Consider the following 12,955-nt stretch of genomic DNA (forward strand, 5'->3'; position numbering starts at 1 on the left):
CTAACCAGAGCCAACCCTGCTTAGCTTCCGAGATCTGATAAGATCTGGCTACCTTGGTCAGGTTGTCTTTATATCTACCTGGAGTAATTTTATCCTGTCCATCCTCCAATGCGGTACATGGTTCTTCCTTGATCTGTTTTATCCTCATAGCACTGTTGTGAGGTAGGTTAAGTTGAAGGAGTCTGTTAGGTTTTCTTTATCCTGTCCTTTCTCCAGGGAGCTCAGAATTATACTTGCGGTGCTTTCTTCTTCCATTTTATCCTCACAACAACCCTGCAAGGTAGCTTAAACTATCTATCTAGTACATTTTCATGGAACTCAGCACAGCATACATGGATTTCTCCTCTCCTTCATTTCATCCTACCAGCAGGCTCAGAGAGCATTACTGGCTCTCAGACAGCATGGCTGTCCTAAAATCACCCACTGATCTTTGGGGCTGAGTGAGGATTTGAACTCGGATCTTCCACATCCTAGTATGCATCTGTCTGCTACATTGTACTGTCTCTCAGGTATGCTGATGCTGTCGCTAAGGACTTTTGCATCATACAGGAGAAATTTTAAAACATCCTTTATGTAAGGGCTAATTTGGGCATCACAGTTTTAATTGGCAGTTGTCACACGCATAGCAAAAAATCATCCCATTCTAAAGGTCTTTTACCTGTATCTTCTTGTAAATACAACACTGGTATGCCCTGATGTTGCTGGGATTTTTCCAACATTATAACTTAGTCACAGCAGTGATGTTTGTGGTGTGCTCCAGCCGACGAAAACTGGAATATCAGAAACTGCTCTCTGTGTGAAGATCTGTTCTCTGAAAGCAAGTCTAAGCTTTGCCCCGCTTCTGTGTACAAGAAAACCCAGCCCATCCTTTATAGCTCAGTTTGTGTGTCCTGCATGTCGGTTTTAAAATTTGCACGTTGCAGACAAGATTTGCATTTGTCAACCTCATGCACCGAGTCCTCCGAGGTGCGGCATTTATGAAAAAAAATTATTTCCCTTGCTTCTCCAAGCGGTGCTGATCTATTCATTACGAGAAGCTAGCAAGTGTAAAATGAGCCGATCCAGAGCAAAATGCATCCTTTCTGGATTGCTAAGCTACAGAAAGAGATAGCAAGAAACCTTCAGAAAAAACCCCGAACACAGATGAAGAAATAAACAGAGACAAAAAACCTACTTTTCACTATTATTAATATGGAAATGCATGATAGTATCATTAAAAAAACTTACGTATTATCAGTTGTGTTACATTTTCCAAATAATGATAAACTCATCCCGGATTTGGGGAGCTAAGTATAGAGGCACTGTGGCTCAGTTCAGACAAACTATGGTTTATTTAAACTTATTTTGTGAAGCCCAAGAGTTGGTTGGCAGACAGCCGTTCGAATCCTGCTTTGCCTTGACCCAATGCTACTTCGTCGTCTTTTCTGTTGCCTCTTCTGCAGAGATCTAGCTTGTATCCTGGCTTGCTTTGTAGCACAGGGCAGTGCCGGAGAACAATGTAGAATTAAACTAGGAAGTCTAATAATGAACACAGGCAGGACAATGCTGCTGCAGTCGTCTTGTTTGTGGGCTTCCTAGAGGCATCTGGTTGGCTAGTGTGTGAACAGACTGCTGGACTTGATGGGCCTCGGTCTGATCCAGCAGGGCCTTTCATAGGTTCTTATATTCTTATAGTGCCTGCTGTCACCTTTCCTGGTGCCCACTAAGTATTCTTAGAAAGTGGGTGGGCCAGGTGGGACTTTTGCCCAGCAGGACATCTGATTGGCCACTGGAGATCGAATTCGTTGTATGGATTTTAAAAAACATTTCAGTGGCAGAGGCCACTAGTGTTGGTTTTATTCTCTCACTACTTTTTTTAAAAAAGTTACACCTCTTCCCCCCTTGCACCAGGGGAGAATACACTCCCCTGTGTAATATGTGCTTGTGTGTCTATGTTTGTATGTGGCTCTGCCTCCTGCAGCAGCCATTTTTGTTGTTGTTGCCACCTCCCATGGCAGCCATTCTGTGGTTGCGCCCACCACTCTGTGTCACAGTTCCAAAGGTGCCCATGCACTCAATAAGGTTGAGATCCCTGACATAGGGATTAGGGGAGTGTTGAGGAACTGCACTGAGGGGAGTGTTGAGGAACTGAGGGGAGTGTTGAGGAACTGAGGGGAGTGTTGAGGAACTGTACTGCAGTGCTTACATGTTTTTAGTATCATGGCCAGGGAGCCTGGAGGGTTGTTGTTTTTTGGCCATGTTCTGGGCATGAAGTAGGGGTCACTGGAGTATAGGGGGAAGTTAGTTGTGAATTTCCTGCATTGTGCATGGGCTTGGACTAGATGACCCTGGTGGTCCCTGCCAACTCTATGATTCTATGATTGCAAGGGAGAAAGATAAGAACAAAACCAGAATTAGTAGACTTTTGGCACCGCCTATCTTGCCCTTCACAAGACCCAACAGGTACCAGCGGCCACTGCAAGCATGAATATGTCCACTTCTTTCTTGTAAATATACAGTTACTTAAATAACAAAGAAGTATACTCATTTGGCACTGTTCTATTGAATGTTACAACAAATTCCAAATTATAAGGTACCTTGGGTAATTGAAAGCCTGAAGTGGTGGCAGTTTTCTGTTGACAACCCTTTTGTCGCAGTGACAATCACCCGATCTCATGGTTGTGAATTCCGTAACTTGGTTCTGTATTGCTTTTGTCTATTCAGAACCTACTACCAAACAGTTTCAGTGGCCCACACCAAGTTCTAATGCTGTGAGAAAGGGAGAATTGCAACCCTCTCCCTCCCCAGCGTTATGACCCTAGAGAAATCTTCATCATGTCCCCTACTCTTAGTTGTCTTCTTCGGAAACCCCCAAATCCAAATTATTTAGCTCTGACTCTTTTTGGCTTTCCTTGGTGTAGCGTGGTGTAGTGGTTAAGAGTGGTGGTTTGGAGCGGTGGACTCTGATCTGGAGAACCGGGTTTGATTCCCCACTCCTACACATGAATGGCGGAGGCTAATCTGGTGAACTGGATTTGTTTCCCCACCCCTACACATGACCTTGGGCTAGTCACAGCTCTCATAGAGCTCTCTCAGCCTCACCTACCTCACAGGGTATCTGTTGTGGGGAGTGCAAGGGAAGGATATTGTAAGCCGGTTTGATTCTTCCTTAAGTGATAAAGTCGGCATATAAAAATCAACTCTTCTTCTTTTCTTATGCCCTTCTCTAGGGCTGTGATCTTCTAGTTCTGCTGCATAGACCTGTCAACCTATCCAAGGAACAAGGGTAGGTTGGGCCATTAAAATAGGTCACAGGGCCTGTTTGGCTCAGGCACAGCCGGTGGTGATAAAAGGTCATCACCATGGGCCAGGTCCAAATTGAGTGACCCCTGTGGGGTAGCCAGCAGCAGTGGGGCTGGTTGGCTTGCTCCTCAGCTGCTTGTGGCCCTCCCGGGTAGCAGCCCAACAGGATATCTCCCAGTAAATGAAAGCCCCAACAACCCATGCTCAGGATAATTGATTGAGAGCATTATTTATGCTAGAAAACATGGTGAAGAATAAATTACAAGAGAGCAGCTGAGCTGAAATTAACTTATGTTAGAGCTGATTTAGTAGGAATCACTCATTAATACCTCTTTTCCTGAGCCATCTACATCTTCTCGCAGTAAATGTCTGATCTGCTCAGAATGTTGCATTGGGATTTGATAGGTCTCCACCTATTGTCATTGTCTCAGTTGCTCTATTGTAACGTGGGGTGTAGCTTAGGAATAGACATCAGAACTCTATCAAGCGCTTTTAATTGGCACCTTGTCGGTACAAATTACTTGAATTACTTGGAGTCTTTCAGTGGTCTATAAAATTATGTATGGTATGGAGAAAGTGGACAGGAAGAAGCTTTTCTCCCTCTTTCATAATACCAGATTGCGGGGTCATCTGCTGAAGCCAAAGGATGAGAGATTCAAAACCGTTAAAGGAACTTATTGTCGAAGGCTTTCATGATCAGAGTTTATCGGTTCTTGTAGGTTATCCGGGCTGTGTGACTGTGTTCTTGGTATTTTCTTTCCTGACGTTTCGCCAGCAGCTGTGGCAGGCATCTCCAGAGGAGTAACACTGAAGGACAGTGTCTCTCAGTGTCAAGTGTGTAGGAAGAGTAATATATAGCCACACCCTCATTAGCACATTATCTTGATACTTACAGGACAATAATTAGCACATTACCTTTAATACTTTGCAGGACAATGACTCAGCTCAAACCCAACCCCCTTCTGACTGTATATTACTCTTCCTACACACTTGACACTGAGAGACACTGTCCTTCAGTGTTACTCCTCTGAAGATGCCTGCCACAGCTACTGGCGAAACGTCAGGAAAGAAAATACCAAGACCACGGTCACACAGCCCGGATAACCTACAAGAACCGTTAAAGGAACTATTTCTTCACACAACGCATAGTTAAATTGTGGAACTCCCTGCCCCAGGATGTGGTGATGGCTGCCAACTTGGAAGGCTTTAAGAGGGGAGTGGACATGTCCATTGAGGATAGGGCTATCCATGGCTTCTAGTCCAAATGGATACTAGTCATGATGCATACCTATTCTTTCCAGGATCAGAGGAGCATACCTATTACATTATATACAAGCAGGATAATGTTGCTGCAGCCATCTCGCTTGTGGGCTTCCTAGAGGCACCTGGTTGGCCACTGTGTGAACAGACTGCTGGACGTGATGGGCCTTGGTCTAATCCAGCATGGCTCTTCTTATGTTCTTAGTGGGGGGGGGGGCATTGATTGCAGACAGACAGCAGCACATACTGCTTATGGCCTGCAATATACCAGCTGCCAGTGCTATGTGTGCCTATACAGTGGGGATTTCTACAAGGACAGCCATCAGTTTGGTACCATCTAGGATAAAATACTCCAGTGCTTTTAAAGGTGTTTGTCTGTGGAGCTGTAAAGTTAACAGTCACCCAAGGTCATTTTCTGGCGGAGTTGCTCATAAAATGCAAAGCAAACGTGATATGGAAGTCACCTTGATGGGAACATAACAGAATGCTGTCATGCTATTAGAATATTCCCAGCCTGATCTTCAAACTCAGGTTGAAGCAAAACATTCAGCAGATGTTTTAACCTTGTACAAGCCAATTCTTTAAGTATTGCCCCCATTCCCAAGTTACTGGCAGCTGTTTTTAAGCTGCTAGAGGGGCTATACCTGTGTACAAAGAGGGATGAAAGATTGCTAAAACTCTGTGCTGTAGTGCTGCCTATTCCCTAGCTCCCAAATACTAGTCAGATTGGTAGCCGTTTTAGTCAGTCTGTAGCAGTAGAAAAGAGAAAGAGTCCAGTAGCACCGTAAAGACTAACACAATTTCTGGTAGGGTATGAGCTTTTGTGAGTCACAGCTCACTTACTCACGAAAGCTCATACCCTACCAGAACTTTTGTTAATCTTTCAGGAGCTGCTAGACTTGCTCTTTTCTACTAGTCAGATTGGGAAGAGGTTTATGAAATCTATTTGTGTAGTGTGTTTGTGTGTGTGTAGTGTATGTTTCCTCCAAGGAGCTTGAGGAAGCGTACATGGTTCTGTCCTCCAAATACCCTCACAATAGCCATGTGAGGGAGGCGATGCTGAGAGGGAGATTGAGCAGAGCAAAATTCAGTGAACTTCATGGCAGAGAGGGGGTTGGAACTTGGGTTTCCCCGAACCAAAGGCCAACACACTTAGGGCGCTTTCACACATGCCGAATAATGTGATTTCAATCCACTTTTCAATGCACTTTGAAGCTGGATTTTACTGTGGCCATTTATGCAGGGTCAATTTTGATGCTCCCTCAAAGCAGCTTGTTTAAATCCTCCCTTTAAAATGACTATTCACAGTCCTACGCAAGAGGAGAAAGTCAAACAAATTCCACCCCCCACTCGCCTGCTCCTTCGTTCCTTCGTTTAAATAGCCATTAGCAATGGTCGTTTGCATAGCTATGCCATGGCTGTGATTTTTCATGGTTCCTTCAGTAAATGCTTTGATGCAGGGGCGGAGCAAATACATTAAAGGGGCTCTTAAGAAATGCGAAGCAGGTTTGCGCCGGTTTCGCAGTGATAGCTGGAATGACGGTTCAGCGTGAAGAAATCAATCAGATATGCGGGGCACTTCAGCCTAGAATGCGCTACTAATTACCAAGCATAAACGGCCAGAGTAAAATGGCAAAATCCACTTGCAAACTATCGTTAAAGTCCATTGGAAGTGGATTGAAAGTCCATTATTCAGTATGTTTGAAAGCGCCCTTGCTACTACGCCATACTGTCCTTCCAGTGAATGGTTGCACCATCTTTCCCCTACCTACTTTGTGCAAAACTAAAGCAGAGCTCTTGACATCAGGGTTGGTTCATGGGTGATGTTCATAAAAGCAGTGGATCTTTTATGTGACGACCAGGGCGATCCAATTGATTTATCGTTTAGGAACCTGATCTCGAGCACTAATGTGAGTATCATCATGACTCTTTTCAGGCAGTAGGTGAGACATTGAAGAGAAAATGGCTCTGGCTTCAAAAATGTGAGCTGATCTTTTCCTTGGTGGGTTTTCCCTCCCTCCTGTGCAAGAAGTTAAAAAGCGCTGCATGCCTTCCAATGCATCCTTTCCAACGGACAGAACATGCTTCCCTCCGCCATTTAACACAACAGGGCTAACTTCTTTTGCCCAAAGCCGCATGACATGTCCTGCTAGCGCAAGGGTAGATCCACATGGCACATCCGAGGATATCATAAATGTTTGGGCTTTTTTAATTAACACGGGGCCCGAATCACAAAGGGAAGAGTGCTGCCTTGGCCTCTTTCTTCCGCTTTGCAAGCAGAATGTGCTTCTCATCATCTGAATCGCCACACCCTAATTTGTCACGCCATTCACCAAATTGCATTTTGCAGTTCTTTGGATGTTTTGAGAAATCGAAAAACTGAGCATGCGTACATTTTATGACTCTTGATACGAGCATGCACTGTCGGATAACCGCAGGGGCAGGGCATTGAATGAATTTTGTTGAACTATTGCTATGATTGCAAGCATCCGGTCAGAAATTAACAGCATTATAAATGTGTTTTGGGTTTCAGGAATAAAATGTCGTAATACAGGTTGAGCATCCCTTATCCGGACTGCTTGGGACCAGAAGTGGTCCGTATTTCGGATCTTTCCGTATACTGGAATATTTTGGAATTTTTGCATATACATAATGAGATAGCTTGAGGATGGGACCCAAATTCATTTATGTTTTATATACACTTTGTACACATCAACTGGATGTAATTTTAAACAATATTTTAATAATTTTGTGTACATTGAACCATCAGAAAGAAAAGTTGTAACTTTCTCACCAGAATACCTGTATCATCTGTTAAACAAGAGCAACAACAAACTAACAATGGCAGGCTTTCAGTCTCCACCTACGATGCAGTGTACACTGTATTATTATTATTTTTAGTTGAGAGGAAACATTGAAAGCAGGCGGCACGGATCTGCCTGCATGCTGGCTTGAAGGGTCCAGATATGGGATGTCCAGATAAGGGATACTCTACCTGCAGCATCACAGGATGTATCTTGCACCTGGCAGAAAGAAACAGGACAACATCATGAACTGGGCCAGAAAGATATTTCAGATATGTAGGTGCCTACATCAAACTTTTAGATGCTACATGTACCAATATCAAGTTGTCAGGCCCGCAAAGTGAACCATGGGATTTTCCCAACTCTGATTAATTGCACTACCGTACCATAGCTACAGGGGAAATGGTCTATTGAAAAGAGTCTTCATGAATAAAATAATGGAAAATAAGGGCCAGATTCTGCTCATGTGGCCAGTTTTTACACATATGTAAGTTCAGCTCTTGTACAGCACAGCAGAAGTAAATCCTTGTGTTACCCCAGTGAGGGAGACTCGCCTCTCCATTGGGCAGGCCCATGTACCATAGTAATTAGATCTAGAGCTGTTAGACTTGACTTCTGGACTATCAATGTGTGCTCCTGCTCTAGGGTTGCCAACCTCCAGGTACTAGCTGGAGATCTGCTATTACAACTGATCTCCAGCCTATAGAGATCAGTTCACCGGGAGAAAATGGCCACTTTGGCCATTGGACTCTATGGAATTACAGCTCATCTCCAAACTACAGAGTGTTTGGGAGGGAAAGGAAATTACGGTAATCCAATCCCTTCTTGTGGGGTAATATCCCAGCACTGACTAGATGCAGGATATTCCACCTCTTTAACAGCAAAGTCCTTAAACAGCCAATTCTATGAATGTGGAGGAATTTTGAATAGCACATGTACCAAATGTTTAAGAAAAAGTTTTAATAAATGTTCACAAAGTCTTTCAAAACAAACAGCATTTTCTTTAAGAAGTTCTGTAACTTTTACCTCTTCTTGACTAAAACAGTATAACATCTTGAGAGAGAGTGTGAGGCTGATAGAGACAGGCAGTTGTCAGTGGCAGTTAGCAGCGTCAGTTAGTTACAATAACTGTCAAGAGAAGGGAGGGGCTGATTCCGGAGGAGGAAAGAGACCTCTGTCACTCAAATCAGGCTCCAGAGATTTTTCCAACAGAGATCAGTTCCCCAGGTGAAAATGGATCCTTACCCCCCCATCCCCCTCCGATGGCCAGAGGGAACTTGCCAACCCTACTTCCGGCACACACTGCAAGTGGTGTCATTGTATGAAGCTTATCTCTGATCAGAAAAACCCTAATTATAGCACTAAATCTGGGGCCACATGAGCGTAAACTGGCAGAGTTCCATAGGTATACACTGGAATGTACGGTACTAAAATACAAAGTAAAATTGTCTGCAGTGATACGGCAGAATTGAGCCATAGCTATGATCCATAATTCTGTTCAGAAATTACTCTGAATGAGCAGGCAGCAAAATGACCAAGTTTCAACTCTGTTTATCTCAGAATTCAACATTCTTTTGTAGTTTTTAAAGAGAAACTATACATTCTTTAAAAGAAATGCTTTTAGAAACCTACATTCTTACAATCAATGGGACCAAGTCCAGCTTCCACTGAGATATCATATCCAGTGGGAATTAAAAGAAGCTTTTTACTCATGAAAACTTGGAACATTTTCTTTCCAAATGCAATCCAGTGACCCTTATTTTAAAATGCCATTCATTTTATAATTGCTTTTTCTTATAAGGCAATGAATATTTTTGTGTGTGCTCTGTTTATGTATGTAAAGAAGAATTCATTACGCTCTCTAGAGAGCGTAAACCTCTCTTCAAACAAATTTGGGTGCTATATTTTATTTGGTTTTCTTTTGCTTTTAATTGCCCGTTTTGACATTTATAATTTCCACTCAACAATTAACCAAAACTTTATGCCTCATTTTATCAATTCACGTTCAGAGAAATATTTTCTTGATATAGTGTCATATCCCAGTGGGCCAGTTCTATCTCCGTGGGAAATTATTTAAGGACATTTTTAGCTTATGGTACTATTTGCTTGACGGTTGCAATTATCACATGATAGCCTGGCTGAAGCTTGTTTTGTCACATGGTGACTTGACATGAGATTGATGTTTTGTCTCCCACGGACAGGAGCCATCATTGAGAATACCTGACGAGATTATCAACTGGTTAATGGGTTGTTACAGACTGTCTGAATGAACTTTAGGACTACCAACAATGGAAGAGTTTGTCATGATGTTTGATTTCATAAATGAAAGCAATACAAATTGTTTGTGCCAGTTGCTTCTGTTATAAACGATATCATACCCGGTGCCCAATCCTACAGCTTTAACTTCAAGGTAGTTTTGTCCCAATGGCAAGGTGTCGACATTTAATTCATAATAGTAACACTTATCATTTACACATTTGAGCACATTGTGTTATATTCTTTACAAAAATATTGTACGGTAGACCGCTATTCTTCTCATCCCCAGATTGCTGGTTGGGGGAAGAGCTAGGGCATATCACCTAAGGGGAAACCAGAGGGGTTGAGCGAAACACTATCTAGTGTAATAACCAATAAATATACTTTTGTTGCATAGTGTGCACAACTATATTTAAAAACACAGGGGCTAAAATACAGGCTTCCTAAAAAACACAAAGAATAAATGGTCACAAATATTACAAACGCCTACACAGTTGATGCTAATAAAATGACCAAAATCTGACCAGACACATTTCGGCCTTTCAGAGGTCTTCCTCAGTGGTCATGCATAATTTCACAATACACATCCTGACATATACACAAACATTGTTCAAGATAAGAAAAAATTAAAAGCTTTTTATCCTTTGGGGCTTTGTGTAAAACACAGTTACTCCATGTGCCTTATAACATGGCTTTCGTCTCACACCTGGTATATAATGTGTATTACATCAACTAATGTGAAGATAAGAATGGCATCAATAAAAGTATGTTTATTTGTTGTTACACTAGATAGTGTTTAGCTCAACCCCTCTGGTTTCCCCTCACGTTCAGGTTGAGTTTCTTTTTTTGCCCCTTTTTCTTTAGTTGCATCCCACCTAAGGGCATCTAGAAAATTCCTTAGGGAAGCACCATCTGAACGAGGGACCTCTTGATGCATTAGTTTGTCCCTTAGCCACTGTGCTGTGCCACGTAGACAGGGGCCATCTCAACAGCATCATAGGCCCCCGGGCAAAGCAATGCAATGGGGCCCCTACCTACACAACCACGCACAGGAATAAAAATGTAAATGGCCGATACAATTAAAGATATATTTATTGGTGCTTCCATAATGAACAAATTAACATTGATATTGTTCATTATCTTTAGTAAAACATATTCTAAAGATGCATTTTCCAGTAACAAATATTTATAGTTTAGTATAGTATTTATTTATTTATTTATTTATTTATTTATTTATTATTAATTATCAAGTCACAACATACATAGGTTAGCATGGGGCCCCTATGCTCGTGGGGCAACTGCCCAGCATGCCCATGCATTAAGATGGCCCTGCATGTAAACATTCAGTTCAGTGGGCTTAGACTGGAGTAACTCTCCTTAGGAATGCACTGTTAGAAACAAAGCACATATATTGGGGTTTTAAAGCTGTGGCTGTAGACAGTATGTGGATAAACCAGTCCTAATCTGCTGGATCTTATGAAGGATCCTGACCGAAACATCCTTCCTACAGGAGAGGGGGGGAAATAACATGGCAAGGAGATTTCCTCAAAAGGTTATCATGTAGTATTGGGCACCAACTATATTCTCTGTTGTTCTTAACAAATTCAGATTTATTTCTCTCTTTTTTTTTGCCTCAACTGAATTAGTAACTTTGTTTTCAACGACCTATGACTTAACACCTTGATTTAATTTCTGGACTTTTTTTGGGGGGGGATCAGTATTAATGATAAGATATTGATATATCTGTAACAGGTGACTGAAGTTTCCTCCTGACGCAAGTCATTGTTGATTTCACTGTTATAGGGGAAAGGCTCTAGGGCGGCAGATAAGGCTGTTGCAATGGTGATGAAGGAGATACCGAGGGAGGAGTCTGCCGAGGAAAAGCCCCTCCTTACTATGAAATCACAGGTGGGCAGAATGGTAGGATCCCAAGGAGGAAGCTGACATATGGCGGTTTTCATGGAGGCCACAATTCGCCGAGAACCTTTACTGTCCTCGGAGCCGACCCCTCTCCCCAAGGGAGCTTTTTTCACGCCTGGCTACTCAGAATCCCAAATTACGTTGGGAGTGTGTTGGCCAACACAAAACAATGGTCAACGTTTCGTTATCGCACCTGTTGCGGTCTTAGCTTTAGCTAATCTACTGCAGCTTGGCCCCTTAGAAAATTTCTATTTAAATATACAAAAAAAACGCATCGTACATAAAGTTATACATACCCCCCCCCAAAAAATCACCCGCACTTCACAAATGCACTGATTGTGCATTCAAGTTTGGGAAGTTTTTTTTAAAAAAATGTCAGATGTTTTGAGGGAAATGATTTACAGAGCCACGGTGTACATATGTCAGTTACCAGCTGAGTATCTAAAACTGATTGAAATTGTCAACTGTGATTCATGCTGTCCATAGTTTCATGATACCGTATATATAAATGCGCATAACAAAAGAGATATTGTACGCACCGCACCATACATAACAGCACTTCTAGAGAAGTGTTGTTCTTGCACAGTCCATTGTGTTCCTTTTCAATATGTCTCTCTCATTTGACTTGGGTTTCCGCTCTCTTCACCATACTTGTGTGCTTCTCTGTATTGTGATCCCTCGTGGCTGTGTGTGAGTGATGATTGTGGCAACATGGGTGAGGCTGGCTATGCGGATGCATCCTATCAGACTGGAAATCAGAGCATCAGAGTTTGAGGAAGCAACTTTCATGCTATTGCAGCTACACGCGAAAGGGGTCTTCTGGTGACACCAACACTGATCTTTTGTAAACTTAGTAATTGCCATGGTACAAGCCCATTACATGAAATTAGAGGGTAGTGGTTAGAGGCAGCGTGGTATAGTGGTTAAAAGCGGTGGTTAAGAGAGGTGGAGTCTGATCTGGAGAACTGGGTTTGATTCCCTCCACTCCTCCACATGAGCGGTGGAGGCTAATCTGGTGAACTGGATTTGTTTCCCCACTCCTCACACAATGCCAGTTGGGTGACCTTGGGCAGGCGGAGAGCTAGGAGACCTCTGACAGTCGAAAACAGCATGCATAATCAAAACAAAGACCCGTAGTCGTCGGAGGGGTGACGGCGAGGGAAACGTCCATGCATAAAAGGCCTAGGCCTATTGTTCGTTCAGTATGGTGCCCCTGGCACTTTACACAATACAATGGTACAGGTCCCTGCCCCAAAGCACTTATGATCTAAATTTAACATAATAAACTCCAGTTTATTTTATTTGAAACTATGTATATTTGTTCTTGTTCTGGCCAGATTGGAAGATTTTGTTTTTAATGGAACTGTTGTGCTGTGAATAGTGAAAGTCATGCTACTGTACATTCACTGGATAAGATTACCTAGATTTAATTC

The 12,955-nt window shown here is 42.6% G+C and overlaps 1 protein-coding gene across 1 annotated transcript in view; it reads left to right on the forward strand.

The window, feature by feature from the left end:
- Positions 1-12,955, forward strand: part of PEX5L (peroxisomal biogenesis factor 5 like) — a 195,364-nt gene that overhangs the window by 118,682 nt on the left and 63,727 nt on the right. The window contains exons 2-3 of the mRNA XM_056849561.1: positions 6,479-6,544; positions 11,406-11,510. Of these exons, the coding sequence (XP_056705539.1) occupies positions 6,479-6,544; positions 11,406-11,510 (171 nt within the window). The remainder of the gene's footprint in view (positions 1-6,478; positions 6,545-11,405; positions 11,511-12,955) is intronic.

This window comes from Euleptes europaea, chromosome 5, assembly GCF_029931775.1.
Source record: "Euleptes europaea isolate rEulEur1 chromosome 5, rEulEur1.hap1, whole genome shotgun sequence".
NCBI classification, from domain to species: Eukaryota; Metazoa; Chordata; class Lepidosauria; order Squamata; family Sphaerodactylidae; genus Euleptes; species Euleptes europaea.